Source organism: Bacillus rossius, chromosome 6, assembly GCF_032445375.1.
Source record: "Bacillus rossius redtenbacheri isolate Brsri chromosome 6, Brsri_v3, whole genome shotgun sequence".
NCBI lineage: Eukaryota > Metazoa > Arthropoda > Insecta > Phasmatodea > Bacillidae > Bacillus > Bacillus rossius.
The window spans coordinates 68,565,015-68,588,116 of record NC_086334.1 but is presented as its reverse complement, the minus strand read 5'-3'; the positions used below and the strand labels follow the sequence as shown (position 1 = coordinate 68,588,116).

Here is a 23,102-nt window from a genome sequence, read left to right as displayed (position 1 = left end):
AGAAATATGATACTCGACAATGTATGTCATAAAGATACATGGAAATATCATTTTATGTCTCCTTCGCCTAATGTTTCATTAACCAAGGAAATTCTTTGGTAAAACATATCTCTTAAGTAAATGCTGTTCTTGAGTGCACTTTAATGAATGGCACATTCTGTGTGTTCCTCATAAAAACTTGATCGCCCATAGCCATATGCTAGCTTCAGTGCGTCATTAAAAAGTAAACAAATTTAATAAAATATGTAGAATATTTTTTGATAAACATTAATGATGTATACTTTTTTTTTGAATACACAAAACAGTTGACTGTCGTTCATGTAAAAAAATTTTGACTTTTTTAACTTTTGATTAGCAATGCCCAGCTTCCTCAAATCACCATTGGATCTGCCCCTGAAGATCTTGTAGGCGGTGATGCCTGTTTGAAAAACTAAAATAGAAAGTGCCCAGGCAATACTAAAGACAAAGTCATAAGGGATCCATACACTGGCGAGTCTGGTTCGGCTCGCTTACAAACGAGCCAAATCCGCCAGTGAATGGGAGATCACAAGCCGTGCTGAGCCAAATACAGGCGAGCCGAGCCAGGTCCCGCACTGCTACCTGTCCGGCTTGGCTCGAGTGTCTGTGTCTATTCGCAAGTGTATGGCGCATGATGGATCAGGCACGTGCCTCAACACCTCAAGTCAGTTGCTGCGCAGATGCAAAGTCATTTGGGTCCATATGTTTGGAAAACCATGGCTGACTCCAAAATATTTATGAGCCCTAATTTTTTGACTACATTTATTGAGGAGTATCGGGAGTTGCTGTATCTGTGGCATGTTCGGAGTGTGGACTATTCCAACTGGTTAACGCGGGATGAAGCTTGGAAATGTCTCCTTCAAATAACAAAGGAGACACACCTGAATGCAGATGTCAAATTTGTAAAGGAGAAGGTGCATAACATCCGGGCAGCATTCAGGCAGGAATTAAGGAAGATTCGCGACAGAATGAGAAGAGGTGCGTCTGCGGATGATACATACACCCCAACTCTGTGGTACTTCGACCTCCTGAAGTTCACAGCTGAGCAGGAGCAGCCTCGAAAGAGTAAAAGCAATTTGGATATGGGCGAAGAGAATGTTGTTGAAGGGGAAAGCAGTATTGTACCAGGTAAGGTTGAGTGTTTCTCATAATGTCTTGCTTGGATTATCAACAAATTCTTTCTTGTTTACTTAGGCGCTTTTGTTTTACAGGTCATTGGGACTATATTGGACTAACATGATCAGTACTTTTCCTCCCCTTCATTGATTAAGACTATAAATAACTATGTGATTTAAGAAGACTTCCTGTTGCAAGAGTAAGTTCGAAGAGGGTTATGGAAGGGGAAAAATAAATAAGCAAAGCTAGATAATACAATTTTCCCATTAACGTTTTGTTTGTGTACATAGAAGTAAAATTATTTTATATAGTAGGCCTATTGTATCAGTAAAAATCAAAATTGTCATTCTCTCTTTATGACAATATCTTTATATAACAATCTTAATGCCCTTAAATATCGTTATAGCGAAAGACTACAGTATTATTCAAAATAAATTTAAAAAATAATAATATTGTTAATTACAAATTTATATAGAAAAATAAATTCAGATTTATTTATTTCCATAGGAATTCATCTTGTATTGTATGTGTGCTCTCTAAAGTCTTAATTTTAAGTGTTTGATCTTGGTTAACAATGTAACATCAACCTGAACTATACTCGACTCACTTTTTCACCATTCTGTCTTGAAACGGCACCTTTCTTTGCCCATTGAAGTAGTTAACTTAAACATCTCGGCTGTCTTAAGCCTCCTTTGTAGCTGTTACTATACGGGATGTGCGAAGCCTATCAAAACATCCTTGAGGTTCATTATGTCTCCAGTGGCCCGCAATAACACTGGCACTTTCTAAATCTTCCCTGTCCAGCATTGAACGGGGTGTATACTGCACTCTATTTTGTTTTCTCAGAAAGTTATGTAGAACCACACAAGCCATTACAATATCTACTTTTGATGGGTGAAGATTAATGGTTGTACAAAAAATACAAAATCTGGATGCTAACACTCCAAATGCATTTTCCGCACACCATCTCGTACATGATAATATATAGTTAAAGATTCTTCTTTCAAATGTCAATTCTTATCGAGGAAAAGGTTTTAATAGATTTTTTCGAAGTGAAAAAGCTTCATCAGCGATAAAAACAAAGTTCATGTTAGACACTGTATTCTCATTGTTAGGAAGGTCTATTTCACCAGATTTTAGTCTTCTATACAATGTAGTCTCTTCTATAACACCTCCATCTGAAACTCTTCCAATGCAGCAAACATCTACCATTATAAAGCTACTACACTGTGGTAGCATTTATAATTAAAATAGTAAGACCCTTCATCGGCTGGTTTTGCAATATTCACATATTTCCCATCAATTCCTCAATTAGGAAAGTGCCACATAGATTCAAATTCTTTTGCGATCCTTTTCCATTCTTCAGATGACGATGGAAACTGTACCAAAACAAAAAAAAAAATCAATTTAGTTTATCTTATTTCAATACTGTCTGTGCCTTCAGGGCACAGATTGTGCTGTACAATAAGCCCAGTTGTGTCGTTAAGAAATCATAATGTAGTTCTTCAGCAAAAATGTCTCCCTATAATCATCACCATGTAATTATTTTAGTGGTTTTATTTTTTTTTCAGGACAACCCTTCAGGTGAATAGGTGACTGTGACTAATCGCTCAGGGTCTCAAGTACCAAAATAAGGAAGGCAAGTCACAAAACGTATGAAGACAACAATTGATACAGAAAGAAATTGCTACTTTAAATAAAGATGATGAGTCAGACGTACCCAGAAGAACATATGCTACCAAACCCCGGCGGATGACACTAAATCAGCGGGACATAGCACACAAAGTGATAACTGACATTTTATTCAAAGGCCTAAATAACCAACTAACTTTCAATACCACAATTCAAGACCATGACATGAATATATGTACCTGGCAATCTGGACCATCGCCGGCAACTTCAATCTACTTCACGCCATCTACAACCACCTATCAGTTACAATCCCCGATTAATATGAATACAGCGTCAAATAACTAATTTTATTTAATGTTTTAGTCAACATTTTTATGTCAATAAATCTCTTTTCATTTAATCTAGAATTTTCTTACCTTCAAATATTCTCCTTTCAAAGTGTTGTAGATAGCCTTGCAGGTCTATGGTATTATTCTACCCAGTGCTTGAGGTGATATGATGGTAGAGAATTTAAGGTTTTCAAATGACCGTCCGGTAACCAGAAAACAAAAGAGTAACTGTGAGGCGTTCCTCCGGTGAGATAGCATTCCGCAACTTGGTTTTTTTTTGTTATATACAGTTAAACTTTTTTTTTTGCAATAATATGTTAAAGTTTTCTTCCGACATCCTTAGATAGTTTTGATAGTCATCAGGGCTATCATTCCTAATAAAATCCAACAAATTCATATAAGTAAATCTCTCCCTATTTAGCAACCAATTCCTTGCCCACATTTCCCTTTTCTTCCGCTTCTTCTTCACAAATGCACCAAACTCATCTGACACTATGACTGTCGCTGTAGCTTGCCTTGAAAGACTCATCTCACAACTGAGGTTGTGAGCCATACCCGTACAAGTGTGTGGTGAACAATCGCAGAATCTGGCTCATGGGCCAGGCTCGGCGAGCCACACTTGCCAGTGTATGGGGCCCTTCAAGGTATTTCAATACTGGTTGTATTTGCGAGGATGATTGTCATGATCCATTTAGCCTCGTGAAGTTGGTTCAGCAGTATTGCCACCAATAGAGCTTTCTATGTACTTTTAGGAAAGTCTTGAGGACAGACGTGAAATGTAATGAAGAGGAACTGACCTTAGTGATGAAGAGGGAGACATTTTGCTTGTGCAGTATTTCCAAGAGACCTGTGTGTTGGTGTTCCAAGGTGTGGGGTGACTGTCAAACATTTACAGTCATAACTTAATTAGACACGTGGTAGTTTTTTTTTTTAGCTGAATAAACTTAAAAAGACATACAATGGAAAAAGCACAATAATTAATACAAAGTATTTTATGTGTGTGTGTTTGTTTGTGTGTTTAGGTGTGTGTACATGTGTGTATGTTTGTGTGTTTATGTATGTATGTATGTATGTATAGGTTTTTTTTAATGGCGTGAGAAAAAATACTGCAATATTTGCACTTGTATTTCAACTTAAACCCAGATACAAACAGTATAAAAATAGTTTGTGGATAATCAACAGTAATTATCTTCAACATCAATAATTCCATAAATGAAATTATACAAAATTCAGTTTTTAACTTACTTAGGCCGTTAAGTCTATGCGACCTGTTACATTGGTGACAATTTACTATTTAAAATCTGATGTACCAAATATATGAGATCAAAATTGTAATTCAGATAAGAAAAAGTGAAACAATGAGATAACGCAGTGAGTGTGTTTCAGTCGCTGTTGGAGGTGCGGAAGGACGTGTGCCTCTCGCTGGGTGTGGACCCGAGCCAGCTGGAGCTGTCCATGGGCATGTCCGACGACTTCGAGCAAGCCGTGAGTGCAGCTGCCTGCTGTTGCTTCCAGCAATCATCCACGCTCGTTCCAGAGGCGGAAAACTGCAACAAAACAACATTTAGGTTTTCCGTGGCTTCAGTCACGTTTGCATGTTGTGGATCATTATAGAGAAAAAAAATAATTAACCAGTAAAAAAATGAACAGTTTCTCTGGTTTGTCTGTCTCGCTTTAAATAAATTAAGGTAATATTATAAACACAATAAATGTTATGTGAGTTGCTGTTTGGTGGACATGAGTGTGTTGTCCCTAAAAATACTTCTTGAACATGAAACTGAGAGGTTATAAAAATTTTAAATGTTCTGTTTTAGCAAGAAGTTAACAAAACAATATAAAACTTTAAAGGTATCAAAACTGGCCAGTTCAAAATATAATTAAATTTTGGTGAACGTAACAATACGGTTATTCCTCTGGGTTAGTTCACTATAGTTAAAATTTATGTTTTTGGTAATTTTGTGCTTTTGGATTCCTGATATGTACTGAAACCTGACAAAAGATAAATAGTAGTAGTGCAGGAGGGGGAAGGCAATAGACAGGCGTGTGTGTGGGGATGGGTGCGCTGGCAGGTCGCACGGCACACGACACGACCGTGCCGTGCTGGCAATGCTGCTCACTTGGACAGCAGACGGGCGACCGAGCAGAAGAGCTGGGCAATGCAAGCGATCATGGAGGCTGGGTGTTTGCTTGAAAATACGTACATCATTTTGCATTGAAAAAAGGGGGTTGTCTGTTAAGTCGGTTTACGGACGATAATTTTACGTGATAACGTAATAAGAAAACATTGATGAAAAATTGCATACTTCTTAATTTTCAAATATTATTTACAGTTTTTGCAAATTTAATTTAAATAATTTGTTTAAATATAATCACAAACAATTAGTTAAAAAGCCCGCCTTGACCTGTTATTTTCTCGCACTGTGGTTGGCCGGTTCTTGCACGCTTGGCTCAGGCGGAACATAACAATTTTTCGTGCGTGCAGCCGGCATTCATTGATTTATAAGACGTTATCATGTCAAAAAAGTCAATTGTGGACAAAAGTTAACTAATAAATGGCACAGTTTCCCCAGCCCAGTGCAGCCCTGCTAACAGTTCTTTCACATGAACTATGCATACTTTTTTTTCTTCAAGAATAGAAAATTAAAAAAGACAATGTTTTCCACTAAACTGTTTTTACCGTACTATATGGTTTTGGGTTAAAGTTACCATATGTATATCACAATAAAACTCAGAAACTGCTTGGCATGTGGCAAAAAAAACTGTGCGAAAGAGCCTTAGGCTTTGAGTTAAATGGCATCCTCTTTCCCTTCGTAGGCCTTGCAGGTGAAACTAGTCTGTGTGACAGACAGCTTAAAGTGTAACTGTAAGTGGTATTACGTAACCCCACTTTTTACTGGCTTGATTATTTAGATATGTAGGTTTGTATTTGTCCTCTTTTCATAAACTGCATGTACTATATTCATTTGAATATATTTCGACCTAGAGTTTAAGCAAATATTGTAGAAGACAATATAGGAAACTCAGGCTTGTTAAAATGGGGAAGCACGAAACGTGCTACTACAGCGTTGTAAACATACTTTCAAAAATCAAATTTGTGTACATTTTAATGGGTCATATAGGCACGGTTTTTCTCTAAAATCGAAAAAATCTGTTCTTGTTTGTTCTGAAAATAATGGTATTATTTATTTTTCATAATATTCCAACGTTGTAAAAAAATGTATTAATGCTTGAAAATTTCAGTAATACTTATTATTCTTTGTTTAAAAAACTAACTTGATTTCACATTGTTTACCTGTATAACTGTTGAACATGGGCACCTCAGCTTTGATAATGGAGTACGATACTAAGCATTAGTATGTTGGTAATTTCCTAGAGTAGATGCTATTTTGTGGGGAAAAAAACCAAAAATTATATTTTTGACTACTTCTTTTTCATAAAAGCACACTTAAGTATTTTAAATTACATTAACTTAACTTAACCAATTGTTTACACAATTTTACAGTAATTTTAATATAGCTTACCAAACTTAATTTACAGTTAAAAAGATTTAACATTATTTTAATTGTAGCTAACCTAACCTTACCAAGCATTTAAACAATTTCAAATCATTTAATTAGCTAACCGACCACTCACACGATTTTAAGTATTTTAATGTAGCTAAACTAACCAAATGTTAAACTTGCTAAACTACAGGAAAAATCTTAAAATATTTAAATTCTGTTAACAGAATTATCAAATAATTTTTTTTTAAAAATTATTGTTATTTTTTCAGAAGAGCCATTACAGCAGAAATATTAGAAAATGTTAATTTAAGGAATAATTTTAGCTTTTATAACATAAATTGATTAAAAATAATACCTTCATTACTATATTTGAGTTTATTACGATAGTCAAACATAGGGATTAACCTGGCCGAAAATGGTTTTTAAGCCTAAAAATAATTATGAAAATACATATTAATACCATAAGGTGATATGCTGATTTCTGTGTGCAAAATATCAAAATTCCTGCTAGTCCAGTCAATGAAAAGTTGTAGAGGGAAATGGAACACAATTTTTGACTTTGGGACTTTGTTTGGACTAGTAAGGAGGTAAACATACTAAAAGTCCCCACTTCTAGGTGGTGAGCGGGAGGGTGGAATAGGGAAAAATACGGAAGTTAAACTATTCTGAAAAATCTCGCGATTTACACAAAAAGGTAAAATTGCTCTAACTTTACAATGATTGAAGATAAAATAAAAATGTTTGGTTTTTCTTAAAGCAAATTTAATTCTCTACAACTTTCTTTCTGTATGACCTTTACGTACGACGAACGGATAAAAGGTTATCTAGTCAAATAGGGCAAAAAACGTTAGAAAAAAAAATTTCCTTCCCTAAAAATTAGCGAATTTGAACACAAATATCTCATAAACTATGCGAGATAGAGAAAAATTGAAGCAAATAAATTTTGTGGAAAATTTTATCAGTTTTATTTTAGTATAGATTGGTCTTTTCACTAGAGCGTATAGTTTCCGAGATATAAGAGAAAAACCGAAAAAAGGGACCTTCTACGTGCCCCCCCCCCCCCCTCCCTCCCGCTCACCACCTAGAAGTGGGGACTTTTAGTATGTTTACCTCCTTACTAGTCCAAACAAAGTCTCAAAGTCAAAAATTGTGTTCCTTCCATTTCCCTCTACACCCCCCCTTTTGATCATTCATTGACTGGAATATGCAACGAATTCATGGGATTCATAATTAACTATTTAAAAGAAAAAAAATAAATCTACTCAAAATTAATTCTTTGGCTCTCTCCCACTACTCATATGCCAAGGAAATAAAAGATTTTTGGTAGGATTTACTCTTGCAGTTGTGGATTTTCCCCCCTTCCAGTTCCATGATTGCCTGAAATAACATGCCTCAAGCCAGTCACGAAGTGGTTGCAGGCGATTTAAATACTTGAAGGTGTTGCAGTCTTAAGCCTCTATGCATAGCAATACAATTTAGAACACTTACCTTTACCTGTAAACATTTATAAAATATCCAACAATTTAGCAATTATTATAACTGTTTAAAAAGTTATGTCTAATTTTCATGGTTCCTTGAAATCACCCCATGCTGGGATGTTTTAATTGTGATTCACCTTAAGATGTAAAGTGTACATAATTAATATTAAAAAAAAAATTTCTGAATTTATTATTTAACTTATGATAGGTTTTGCAAATGTTCCGTTAAAAAAATAAACTGTGTTCCTAACTTGCAGCAAACCTAGTTGCCGATGTGGAACTTGATCAATCTAGCTGTTAATCTAGCTGTGACTGAATCAAAGGTATTAAACTGAAAAATAAAAATAAAATAAAAAATTATTAAACCTAAGCCTTGATGTGACAGTAAAATTAATTTTATAATGATAGTGGGAATGATAGCAATCGAGAGTTTTATGCCATGATGGTTGAGGTACTGTTATTTATAGTTTGTAATCATCTTTAATGATAAAAAAAAACCAACAACAGTTCCAAAATATACATTCACATTAAGCAATTGCGCCATCTTTCGCTGACTGCAGATTTTTTTGGGCTCACCTTTATTTCTGCTGCAAGTATTTTAACTCAAACTCAACATTTTTTCTTTGTCATGGATAGTTGGCATCAGGACAGCCATAAAAAAAATATATATATTTTTCCTATTTTAACATGTTAAGGAAATTAATATCTGAAATTAAACAGGTTTGTAAGATCTTTTAGTGAAAAATTTATGTACATGAAATAAAAAAAATATCTATCAGCTAAATTTGTTGTGATGTAAAGAAAAAATAAATGAATAGGGATCAGCACCCATGAGTTAACATATACTCTCTAGAACTACTAGATCATCTGTAGTTTCGAAATATGTTAATTTGACATTTAGGTACATATTAGAGGCTAGGTTAGTGGTCTGTGATTTGCTAAGGCGGATATACTTTGAGGCAAATTTATTTGAAATACCATGAAATTAAAATACATAAAGGCCTTGTAAGTAGTTTCGCATCATTCGTGGATATTTATGTAGCTAAGAAACCCTTTCGAAAGAGGGTAATTCAGCTAACATTTTTTTTTCAATATCTACAATTAATATTTTGTTGATCCACTGCGGGTCATTGCAATATTGCATGCAGTTTTTTACTGTTCAGCTCCTGTTGTGAGCGCACTGACTAATTGGGTCAAACCAGCCACAGTTAAAATACATTTGTTTATATGTTATAATAATTATTAATATTGTTTCTTTCTGGCTGAAAGTTGAAAACCTTGAAGGACTATGAAGTAGTGGGAGATGGTGTTTATTAAGTTATTTTTAAAGTGATAACCTGTTGTTGAAACAACTTATAAGAAGTATAAATATATATTATCAAACAAAATTAATCACTTAAAAAAATTTACAAATAAATATCACAGAAAGTAATTTAAATTCTTCACAGAATGCAAGCGGAGCCGTCTATCTGCAGCAGCATTAACATTTCAATTAGTAGGCTAGTCCTTCACTTCATTTTTATATCTTTTTCAATCTTTTCTTATTTTGCTATGTGAAAGGCTTTCGCATTATAATCTTAAGAACTTGCACACATATAGTTTGATCTTTTTAATGACGTTTGCACTGGGTGGCTACCTGACCGGGAAAATCGGGAAACCTTGAATTAGCTGCGAATTTTTTTGGTATTGGGAAATCCTTGAGAAACCAGTGAAGTTTTAAAAACCATCGGGAATTATCTGTTTGTCCAGCAAGTTGAAAAGAGCTTAGTTGAAAAGCGGGGCTTGTCGTTCCTACAAACTGCGTCACTCATGCCACTTTCGAACGCTGTTTACTGGTGAACCTCGTCAGAGGATGTGAGGAATGTGACATCTGATAAGATAACACTTTGATTTGCTCTGGATCAGTTAGAAGAGAGTGAAGAAGTAGCTTCTTAGTTTCTTTCCTTTCTTCCCTTATGTTCCTTTTTAACCGACTTCAAAAAAAAGAGGAGGTTATCAATTCGACTGTATGTTTTTTTTTTTTTTTGTTACCTCAGTACGTTCGACTGGGTGAACCGATTTTGATGATTCTTTTTTCATTTGAAAGCTGGTGCTTCCCGTGTGGTCCCATTTAAATTTGGTCCAGTTCTGACAATGGCATCCATGAGAAAATCATACAAGTCTTAAATTTTCATTAAATGTGTGCGCGACAAAAGGACGAATAACTCAATATCACGCCAACCAATTTCGATAAATTTTTTTTTTATTGGAAAAGACGTACTTCAAGGGTATTTTAATGAGAGTTTGGTTAGGTTCTGATCATGGGATCCATGACAAAGTAACGGAACTCTTCAATTCTTAGGAGCCTGCCATGGCGCTAATTAGCAATAGCATTTTTTTTTAAGTTTGTTATTTTAATTTCATTTAATTTGGTTAAACGTGACTTCAAGAGGTAGTTCTTCAAGACACAGATAAGACACGACTAACAACATGCACTTTTTCTTCAGGAAGTAAGTTAAAAATTTGTTTGTCGTTATTGCGAATTCAAAAGTTGATTTGTGTCTAAGAGTTAAAATATTTAATATTATTCCAATATGCAGTTGCTGGAATTTTCCTTTTTCTAATATTATTTTAACAGCGTGTGCAGGTAGTTATTGTACCTAAATTAATTAGTTCTTCAGGTAATAAGGTACTATACAAATTTGCTGGTAATTTGGAACGCTGTTTTGGATATAGAGTTTTTTTGCAAACGGCACATGGTACATCAGCGAAAATATTAATAGCCTCTTCAAAAGCTTGTTCATTTGTTATATCCCTACAAACATTAGTGACTTGTCGCATTCTACTAAGTCGAAGTGAACGAGTTTCAGGTGTTTCGTTTGATAAGCGCTCGTAAATCAATCCGAGTCGGTGGGCACGTTGCTCCTCCGTCTCATTTGATAGACGATTGTGGATTAAGCCGAGTCGGTGGGCATGTTGCTCCTCCGTCTCTTGGGATAGGCGATCGTGAATCAAGCCGAGACGGTGGGTACGTTGTTCCTCCGTCTCTTGGGATAGGCGATCGTGGATCAAGCTGATACGTTTTGCTCGTTGCCCCTCCGTCTCATTAGATAGCCGATCGTTGATCAAACCGAGACGATGACTACGTTTTTCTATATTTTCCCTGTTCAAAACTTTTTCTGTGTAAAGCCGCATTTTCGAAAGTCTATTTTTGCGTTCTTCACATGTCTCTTTTGAGATTGTCCTCGATGTAGATTTCCTTTGTTTAGATAGGCGTTTCTCCCTGACTTCATTTGTTTCCTTTAAACGGCGCTTTCTCATTTGATCAGCACGTTTAGTAGGTCTACCCATATTCAGACAAATTAGTTCGTGTACTTCAGAGTCCCTAAAAATGAAAAAAATAAACAAACATTTTAACAAAAAAAAAACCGACTTCAAAATAAACAATTCCAACACAAAATAATATGCACTAAAAAGTAAAAAAAATAATTGTGTATTCTTCTACAACTTAATAATCAAATTACTTTTTCTACTCATCAATATGTATGTACGATCTATGTGTTTACCACGCAAGAAGGTAGGTAGGTACCAACCCACTTCAAATATAACTCAACACATACCTATGAATAACAAACAATGATCAAAATGTTTTATAGAGTTCTCTTAAGTAAAATGAAATGAAAAATATTAGACTACTTAAAAGTCAATCAAATTATTACGATAATATAATGTAGTTACAATTATTGTTATTTTTGGAGTCTGTGTCAGCCAAGGAAACACTACAATATACCTAACAATAACAATAAGATAATATTTTAAGAAATATTTTTTGATGTGATAACGTCTTATAAATCGATGAACGCCGGCTGCACGCACGAAAATGTGCCACGTTCCGAAATGTCCGAGCGTGCAAGGGAGAGGGCTAAACAAACTATATACAGAGAGGGCTTGTGACGCATCTATCTCTCGTTCATTATTAAGTTGTAGAAGAATACGCAAATTTTCATCAAAAATTTTTTTAGACGTTAACACGTTATCACGTAAAATTATCGTCCGTAAACCGACCTTACCTACAACCAATTTTTTGTACAAATTTGACTATTATACATACTGTGAGTACTGTGACAATATAAATACCTAATTAAACCCATTTACAAATTAACTATTATACGACAATATAATTTAAAAGTATCTACAACTTTGAAACGTCATAAATACCAATACCTAATTAAACCAAACAATCGAACTTCATTTAGACATTATGCTGAGACATAATGTAGCAAACAGCGACCTGAAAATATAGCCAATATTAAACATAATGATATACCGTAAGAAGAACGGTGTTGATATTGAACGAGAAACGAATCTGAAACGGTTCATAACCAAGCTCAAACTGTTTTCATAAGAATATATGTTATGGATTCGTACATTTATGCAGAGTTTCCGTACTATTTAAATCCATAACATCCTTTAAGCGTAGCGTCAGCTGTAGTGTGTAGTCAATTATAATAATCGTTTGCACACATATGTAATTGTGATAACAAAAACATAAATGAATTACCTTAGATATTGTATGCATTCATGGATATACCAATATCTTCAATGGTAACCTATACGTTTTCAAAATACGTAAATAGTTTTACAACGTTATTGTAGTCACCATCGAACACTTAACCATAGACACTTAACCTAAAACCACTGTTTGTACATAGGCGAAACCAAAACACATGCGCAATCCAACATTTTTTCCCAAAGATATAAGAAATACTAGACTTGCTTTACGAAGCTAAGCATAACCATTCTCATTTCTTGATAGCAGTTGCGATGTAAAAAAGTGTTTTGCCACTGTGAAACATATAAAATCACGTAGTTTTACCATGGAGGTAAGAGTCTAGACTATTACCTCCATGAGTTTTACACAAATACTCACGAGTATCTAAACATTTATGATTTTTCTTTGGGGGAAAAAAATAGTTGATTAGTTTTGTGTGCTTTGTCGACTGACGTTACGTCATCAAGGTTTGTGCAAAGAATCTGTTCCTACTTTTCGCTGCCGTTGTATATTAAAACAAATAAACTAGCATACTTGGCTGACACCGACTCAAAAATAACAATAATTGTAACTACATTATATTATCGTAATAATTTGATTGACTTTTAAGTAGTCTAATATTTTTCATTTCATTTTACTTAGGAGAACTCTATAAAACATTTTGATCATTGTTTGTTATTCATAGGTATGTGTTAAGTTATATTTGAAGTGGGTTGGTACCTACCTACCTTCTTGCGTGGTAAACACATAGATCGTACATACATATTGATGAGTAGAAAAAGTAATTTGATTATTAAGTTGTAGAAGAATACACAATTATTTTTTTACTTTTTAGTGCATATTATTTTGTGTTGGAATTGTTTATTTTGAAGTCGGTTTTTTTTTGTTAAAATGTTTGTTTATTTCTCTTACAACTGAAGATTTTTACAGCCGGTAATAATAAACAAGCCATGACCATCAATTGTGTCACGTGAAAGACTGGAGGTTCTGTTGCAGAATCAAATCTAAAAATAATGTTGAAAGTGGAAGAAACTAGACTAGCAGATTGTGTCATAATACTTTTTTTTCATTAAGTGTCTTGATATATACATTTTTAATGACTACTTTAAGAAAAGAACATACACATTTTTTTCACCATTATAATTAGTTTTTAGATGTGATGTATTCAAACATAATTATCTAACCTAGATGCCTAAAATTAGTTTTATCACTTTACCCATTTTATAATACAGATTACGCATGATACTACTGTGTTTTATCGCATAATTGTCGCACATTTTATACTAAAATAAAGTTTGAAAAGTAGGGTTGTGACGTTTATGTGGAAAAAAAAAATTTTGTTTGGTAGGTAAAGTTATTCATAAAAACAAAACTCATTCGTGGAAAGTACATTTATTTAAAAAGTGAAGTATAAAGGAGCACGCTAAACAATTTAAATTAATAAGTCATGCAACAAAAAACTTTCTTCAACTTTAAATAGAAAAACAAAATCTGTGATCCGAATGGGAGCCTGAACGAACGCGTAACTATCGTCGTAGTACACACTTACCATGAAAGAGTGCGGGCCATCAAATGTAGTTAACTCGGCACTCAACAGAGAGCGCACGTTGCATACAATCGGCGAGATATCGATATTCGACTGCGTGTGCACGCTTTATATGGAAGGAACATAACCAAACATGAATGATGCCAACTAGCGCTGGCTACATTTTTATAAGCGGTACACTGCGGCGATGTAGACGAACAGATAAAGGTTATAACGTTTAAAAACGTTTTTAAAAGAAAATTTACACATCAGACAATGTTGTATTTCTGTTAATTAAATAAATAAGTTTTAATGTCCGAATAAATATTAGATTTCTACTGTAAAATACATAGTTTTATACGGAAAAAATACGCACACAAAGCGCTTGGAATCTAATAGCCAGACCAAAAACATCATGTCACGTTTATGCGAGAGGTTTTTTTTATTTAAATTTTGACGTCCTAAAATTTAGGTGCGACGATTATGCGATAAAAGAGGGTATTTGACTCCACAAAATAAATGGTAAAAAAAGATATTTGGGTTTAAACTAATGCACAATGCTGAAAAATATTTTTTTAGATACAGTAGAACCCTGTTATAATGTTCCTGCATATAATGTTTTCCTGCTTATAATGTCATATTTTTAAAGTCCCAATATTTCCCCCATAAGGACAATGTATTTATTTTCTGCATATAACGTTCATAAATAGTGTAATTTCCTGCTTATAATGTTTGCTTTCTAACATTCTATAAATGGGGAAAATATGTTTTAAAACCAAATTATTCCAACACTTACGATAAAAAGTTTCCTTTATGTATGTTTATGTTTACAATCACTGCCATACAATACATGAAGTTTGTTAAAATACAATTTTATGCAATATACTGAAGGTACACAATGTTCATAGTTACATGTCAGTTGGCACCCTTAGTCAACTCTTCTGTTCCTTGCCATTCCAGTGGGTATTCAGATGCACGTACATAGTCCTACAATATTTAAGTTGCCAACCATTGAGCGAGGGCATAACTAAAAGTGTTTTCTATTGCTTACAAATAATTTTTTTTTTCCATTCATATGTTGGAATCCCAAAATTTAACATTTTCAGGTGGCAAAGGAGTAGACGTTCTCACTCTTAATGTTGTCGTCATGAATCGTGAGACAATTTTACAAAAAATGTTGCAGTGTATCTTTAAAGACAAACAAAATTTAACCAGGGAACAAGACGAAGTTGAAAAATTGTTGGCTTGTTTCAGAAAATTCATGTATCAAGTATACTATCTTTGATTTTAACATTAAAGTTGTTTACATAGCTTGGTGAGTCCATTGGTACAAAGCTCGAACATTGTTAAGTGCTAAATTGAGATTTCCTGCTTATAACGTTTTCCTGCTTATAATGTTTTTTTCTTGTGCTCCCTTGAAAAACATTATAACAGCGTTCTACTGTACCTACATAAGTTTATGTTAGAATTGCAAAAATATTTACACCACGTCTTCAGATTGCGCGAATTCATTTAGCGCAATGTTAATTTTACTGCACCAGTCTTGAATAGCACGTCTGTAAATTTCAGCGCGAAATCTCCGCAGGCAAAAATAATGTTGGGTATGATGCCATGAAGTCTGTTTCAACTTCTGTAACAACAGATGTGCTGTGGCATACAGTTAGCCATACAAGGGGGGAAGAGATGCCCATGCAGGTCTGATTACGCTATCGGCTGTTGTGCAAACATCAGCTATGGCAAGTTAAGTTGCGGCTATGGAGTGTTAAGGACCAAATATTTTTACGTCCGTGCATATGCCTCCGTGCCGTACCATTGACGCCCGGCTACAGACTGGGCCGTGATGAACTTCATTCTAGCCAGTGGCAGGGAACTTGCACAACACAAAGCAACGTCTGCCCATTTGTCTGCTGTTAACTGTACGTGCGCAAGCACCTGCAGTGGGAATGATATTGGAGTCATGACTTCCAAGTGAAGCATAATTCATCGTGTTCAAGCATTTGAGACAAAACTAGAATATTACGGCGTGCAGAATGTCATGAAGGCCATGCTTATGTTGGTCGCACTTTAGTTTCAAGCAAGTCAACTGTGCGCACAATCGCACAAACTAAGGACTCTATCAAATGTTTATATAAGTCTGATGCTGTTGGTTGTACTAGTGGGAATATATTTGAAATTAGATACCGGAACAGAAATGGACAGATGATTCACATGGAAAAGGTTTTTAAATGAATGGTGCAGTGAGAAAAAATCATGGGCCTGATAGGATTGATGTGAACCAAGCGGTGATATACGAATAAGCACTTTAAGTTTTCAAAAATGAAAATGTAAATATCCGGACAGTAATATCATTTTCATTGCCAGTAAAGGATGGTTTGAAAAGTTTGAGGAAAGGTATGGGATGTGAGTTGAAGGTCACGCCCGGGCGGACAAGTCAACAAGCCAATTGATGATGACTCTCTCCTGTTACTGCTACACAGTGTCAAATTTTTCATACAAAGAATATTTGCCTACACATTTTGGAACACACAAAGAAAATTAGCCTTTCTATTTATGGAGACCAGTGCTTCAGAATACGCGATTTTGGATAGCACGTACATTTTTAGGAACACATTAGTCGTGCTAAGTGAGGGTTTGGTGTACTCCTTTTGCAGTCATGAAATGCCTGCCCATCCTTTCCAGCAATTTCGGCTCTCTCTACATTTTAACAGTTCCGGCTTGCCCCTAAAGTAGGCATTCAGTATTTACTTAAACTAGTTACTTCAAATCTGCCAGAATTTTCTAATGCTTTAAGAGAATATTCACAAAAGAAAACTGAATTTCAGATTGAGTTCCTTACCCAGTTTTGTCCTTCAGGAATAAAAAAAAACCTTCAAGAAGCCTTAAAGAATGCAAATGATTGAAGCCAAACATTCCACACACTTCTGATATATTTATTTATAACCCATTTCTGCATTCAATAGCAATTAAATATAAATAAAAACTTAGAAATCTGGTAGTAACAGCATTGTTTTCAATACTGTATACAGCTGATGTCACCGGGAGTGCTAAGTATCGCATGTCTTCCGGATTATCTATATCAGCATACTACAATACTTGTTACAAGTCAGTCCTCAGGCCTTAGTTCTATCAAAATTTAAAAACTCTATATAACTCACCTGAAAAATTATTAATAGTTTCATGCAGAAATAATATTTGAATCTGCAAGATTCTTTATTAAATTGTTATATTGCTACTAATAATAAATATTATTCTTAAAATGCTGTACTTCTGCACTGCTTTCATGTTGTTAATATGCTCATCTTCTTCAGACCATCGTAACTCTGCTAATTTTACCAGCTTTAATCCCTATTTGTAATTTTGTTCATAAATAATGCTTGGAAATATTAAATGGTTCAGCAGTGAAGTGCAACAATCTAACTTTTAAACAAATCACATAATGGTTGCTGTACTATTTGATTGTATAATAAACATTATGCATTCAACAGAAATGGTAACTGTTACTACATATGCTCTTTGTTCTGTAACTAAATATTTTGTCCTGTGTGCTTAAACTTTGAAGCCTATATAGTATTATCTATGATAAAATTAAAATTAAACATAAGTTATTAATGATAATATGAACATGACAAATTTTGCGTTACAGAACTGTAATTTTCTTAAAAATCAAGAAGTGTATGCATCAGTAATATAAGTTCACGACTAGCTACTGAAATCATTTATTTAGGAAAAAAAAAATTCAAACTAATATTTAGACGATAACAGTATTTCCTGCCACTTTACAACACTTAAATTAACAAATCTTAAGCAGCCCATAAATGTATGAGTCAGGCTGCATTGTTAAAAAAAATGCACATGGAATAACTCTCGCCTCTGCATGTCTGTGTTTGAGGTTCACACCTGCTGTTGTTTGCTGCAGACTCAGAAATTGTGGGCAGGCTTGTACCTTGTAAACAAAGCTGATTTGCTTCGATGTTGTACATCACATTCTGAAATGGCTGGTTTAATGTTAGAAAGTTTTTTTTTTAAACCTGAAAGTAAAATCCACAATATTTTTTTTATTAAATTTCATTTTTAATACTAGCACAATTGCATGTGCCATTTTAAATTCACTGTTAAACATTCCTGGTGCACTTTTGTCTTGTTTCAGGTGGAGATGGGGAGCACTAACGTGCGTATCGGAAGTGCTATATTCGGACATCGGGAGAAAAAACAGAAATCTATCACAGAAGAAAGCTGAGAAAATAGTATAAACACAATTATTTTAAAAAATTCATAAATATTACATTTATTTAACATATAATAACATTCATGTTTCCTGTGTGCAAAAAATGTTTCATTGAAAACTTTATTGTTGAGTAAAGCTCAGATATAGCTGGTTACAAATATGTACATATGAAAAAATAATGCAACCTCTAAATAAAAATACATAGGACACATTTTAACAAAACTTGTCAAGATTTTTTTCATAAATAGTAGAGATGGACAAGTCTACATATTCTTGGTTCAAGTTGAGTCGAGCAGAGTTTTGTGTTTATACCGTTGAGTTGAGTTTAAGCTTGATCAATTTCTACTCGAGTCAAGCTCTAGCAGTTGCAAAAAAAATATATATATATATATTTTTAAGGTGTAGGGTTTTACAATGCATTATGCTATAACTATAAGTATCCAAACAAATAGTGCATACAGGTACTTACTAGTAAAATTATATTTTGGTAAATGTTGAAAGTAGTTCATCATTGATGTTGATGAGTTGTTTCATGAGCACAGGCAACACAACGGTGGCCACAGCCATGACGTTCCTATGCTTGCCAAAGCAGGATGAGTCCTTGATGGTATGCCATTGCCTTCCGCGGAATGAATGTTACAGGGACATCACGAACACCGGGTACTGAACCCAGGGAGATGGGGCTGAAAAATCCCCTCCTAGGCCGGGTATCGAACCCTGACCCTTGGTCCAACAACCAGACACGCTAGCCACCAGACCAAGTGGGCGGACCTATGGTACTTAGACGTATAAATTAACAACAACAAAAAAAAATATATATATGTATATACAATAGTTATATATATATACATATATACATATATATATATATACATATATATATAACTATTATATATATATATATATATATATATATATTGTATATACATATATATACATATATATACATATATATATATATATATATATATACATATATATATACATATATATATACATATATATATACATATATATATATACATTTATATATATATATATACATATATATACATATATATACATATATATATACACATTTATATATATATATACATATATATATACACATTTATATATATATACATATATACATATATATATACATATATATATACATATATATATACATATATATATATACATATATATATATACATATATATATATATACATATATATATATACATATATATATATACATATATATATATACATATATATATATACATATATATATATACATATATATATATATATATACATATATATATATATATATATCAGTTCCTGGGTTTGAAGCCAAGTTTTTTGCCTTGCATAGGAATATATTAAACATTTTGGTAATCCCCTGAATTGGAAATAACTAAAGTGTATTTGCTGGTTGAGTCAGCTACATTAAAGCTTGGTTCATGTCTACTCCAGAAAAATGGCAGGATAGGGATTTACATGTTAAACTTAGATGCATACGATTCTGTCAGTTTTTATTATAGAACTTTCAAATAAACGTCAAATTGTAGATAATGTAAGCACACAGGTCGCTTTGTGAACAAACTTTAATTTTTTTTTTTTATGTTTTGTGATTGATATTACAATTTTAGTTTATGTTTTGTCACAGTTTTCAGGCAGTATGTTTTACCATGTAAAACATCAATAGCGACCTTGGTAATATCTTAATTTTAAGAAAAGTCTGTTTTGCTGGCATTGCATCTCTCTAAATATACAAGCAAAAACTATTTTTTAAAATGTATATTTTGTCAGCGCCTGATGTATAGACTGCACCGCATGCTGGTAATATAAGTTCAGCTGCCACGAACAGGAGTGATAACCACGCGGAGGCGGTGGGAAGGAATTTCCTTGTTGCCACTTTGCCCTTTCCTCATCCTCCTCCTGTTTCCCAACTGGTTCAATATTCTATGAAACTTTAAGTGTATAATTATTCTTTTTTAGATATGCTTCAGACACTCATAATGAATAATTACAGCAAAACCCCTTATTTGCACTTTTCATGGGGACAAAGTAAAAAAGTGTAAAAAGCGGGAAAGTGTAAATAAAGGGAAAAGTATAAAAAGGAGTACAGTTTACCTTATTTAGAATTTTTTTCCTTTTGTTTAATAGCACATACTACAATGCAGGTACAAACACACTAACAACAAATTTTACTTTAGTATTTAATCAATTATTAATTTACCACATTTGACAAAAATAAAAAAAGAATGAAAGCCAAAATGTTTTTCTGATTACTTCCTAAAAAATAAATTTGAAATTTTCTTCTGCTTGCTTTTTAGGCTGTTCAAGGAGATTATTTGCCTCTCCAAATTATAAATACAGTTGCAACCGGCAGGGTTTATAACAAATACGGGCTACATACACATTGCTCACAGTAAAAAAATTTTTAAGAAAAGGCCGCAAATTGATGAATATTTACCGTCAATAGCGCGCCAAACGCGGAGAAAGGTCATTGTACTCGGTCAGCTGCTGTAACGACGCGGCGGCGCATGCGCACTCTATGCTCCGCCCAGACTCATGACGCCATCAGCCGCCAACCAATAGATGCGAGCTTAGCGGAAAAAAATATAAGCTCCACCTCCCGTGTACCAATTTTATCCAGTTCTAATACCAGTTTATTGGTATACGCACCAGTTTTCTCGCTGCCGTGACATGTTCAAGTTTACGTTTATCATGATGTCTTGATACCAATAATTAATTATTTACGATCCCCAGAAATGATTGGTTAGTTTAAAAAATATGGCGTCAACTGTACAATACTTCCCAAATTATAAAAGACGTATAAAACAGTTACCAAGACACCGCTCATTTTATCTTGTGAAGTTTATGTCTCGTACCAGTATTTCGGCTAAGTTGTGACATAAATACAGTATCAGAACTTACAAGCAGCCATGTTTGTACATTCATGAGTTTACGTTTTTCCCTCGTGCATTTTAGATTGTCTCCTGCTATAATTACTCGTACTTTTACACGCCTAGGCTTAAATTATTACATGTTTAGAAATAAAAGCAACTTTTCATGTTATAAAATATGTATATTTTGCTATTTAAAATGTTCATTGCCTACTAGCTCCACGGTATTTTCTGGTTGTTTATGGTTGTTACGTGACGTAAATAGCGGGATTGATTCGATTTTTGAGACGTAATTCGCGGGAAAGTATTGTATTGGACTATATGGGAACCAAACGGGACCTGAAGAATATAGTGCAAATAACGGGAAAACGTAAATAACGGTAACGTAAATAAGGGGTTTCGCTGTATGTGTATATTAGAGTACAATATGTTTAGGTCTTATAATATCACAGTTCTCTGAGCAAAAAAAGGATTTTTCATACATTTTCAGACATTTTCAATAGTGTAAAAAAGGAGTTACTGCATTTGGTAAGGCAAACGTTCAAATAAATGTATGTCGAGCAGCGTATAATAAAACTGTTTCTCCTACCTCGTGTTCGCCTCCTTCACCTGATCATGTGTGTGTTGAGGATGTCTGTCAGTATGTGGGATGCCATAAGAGGCCACTAGGTATGTTACTGATTAAAGTGCATGCTGGGTCCAGGGCATTATGCAGTTTTAAGGGGAGTATGAGTCACGCCTCACTTTGGCGATGTCACGACCCCAGGTTGAGTCTCTACTGGATCTGTGCCCCCATGCACGGTGGTGCCCATTAATTCTACATATATCCAATACTGAAACCCCTAGCTATGTCAGATTGGAAAGAGCCATTGGGGGACACCATTATCAATGTAAGCACCAGAGATAATGTTACTTGGTTCCCTGCTGTCATAAAAGGCTTCGTGAAAATATATTACTTGGACAGCCAATCCTAGGGACACATGATACAGTGGTTAAGCTAAGCTCTGTTCCCATGAGAATGGGTGGGTACAAACACTGGGTGGTGTGATAAGAGTACTCTCCTCTGCCAACTTGTAATTTATAGTGTTATAAGACTTTGTTCATAATATTCCCCCAGAAATCCAGGGTTTGGTCATTGGGTTAAATGAGAAACAGAATGTTGTTCACCACCACTGACAACCTCCAACATAACACAGAAGCAGAACTCTGCATTAGCACAGTGCTTAAAGAGTCAGTGTATGAAGTTCCGAGGAGAATGGTTTTCGGGAGCAGCGTAAGATTTGGGAATAAGAATGGGGAATGTTAAGGAATGGTGTAATCGAGGTGTCAAACAGTCCTTACAATCCCGTTATTGAGTTAGCAGGTAAAATATTGGAACAATGTGTTTTTGTGGAGATTTTCGTCTGCTTAAGAACTAAGATAAATGGGAAGAAATATAAATTAAAGATACCATAATTTTTTAAGGCTTTCAAATTTAATTTAACCAAGACTGTCAATATTATGGCAAAGATGATTACATAGAAAATTGATTAAGATCCTAAAATAAATGAACATTAACAATGCAGTAGCCATTACCATGAAGACAAAGCATAAACTGACGTCGTTCCAAGTGCTCCCTTTGCTCGCACAGGTCGTTACGTTCCCTCGTCGCCTCACCAGGGTGGGGGGGTAGTTCGGGGCTTGAGGAGTCCTGCTGGGCTTGGGACGTTTTTGCGGAAAGCGGGCTCCGGGTGACGCACAGCGATGCGGAACACGGCAGTAGAGCTTCAGACCTGGACCAGGCAAGTTGTGTGTCGCGCTTCGCAAGTGAACAGTTCCGCCAGTAATTGAACAGCTCCGCCCGCA

At 34.5% G+C, this 23,102-nt stretch overlaps 1 protein-coding gene across 2 annotated transcripts in view; it reads left to right on the top strand.

Annotated features, from left to right (window-relative positions):
* The window catches only part of LOC134533284 (pyridoxal phosphate homeostasis protein), an 82,995-nt gene extending 64,416 nt beyond the window's left edge, over positions 1 to 18,579 (top strand). For both annotated transcript variants that reach the window (XM_063370737.1, XM_063370738.1), the window contains 2 exons: positions 4,482 to 4,580; positions 18,280 to 18,579. In XM_063370737.1, the coding sequence (XP_063226807.1) occupies positions 4,482 to 4,580; positions 18,280 to 18,369 (189 nt within the window). In that variant the 3' untranslated portion in view covers positions 18,370 to 18,579. The remainder of the gene's footprint in view (positions 1 to 4,481; positions 4,581 to 18,279) is intronic.
* Positions 18,580 to 23,102: the final 4,523 nt, after the last annotated feature.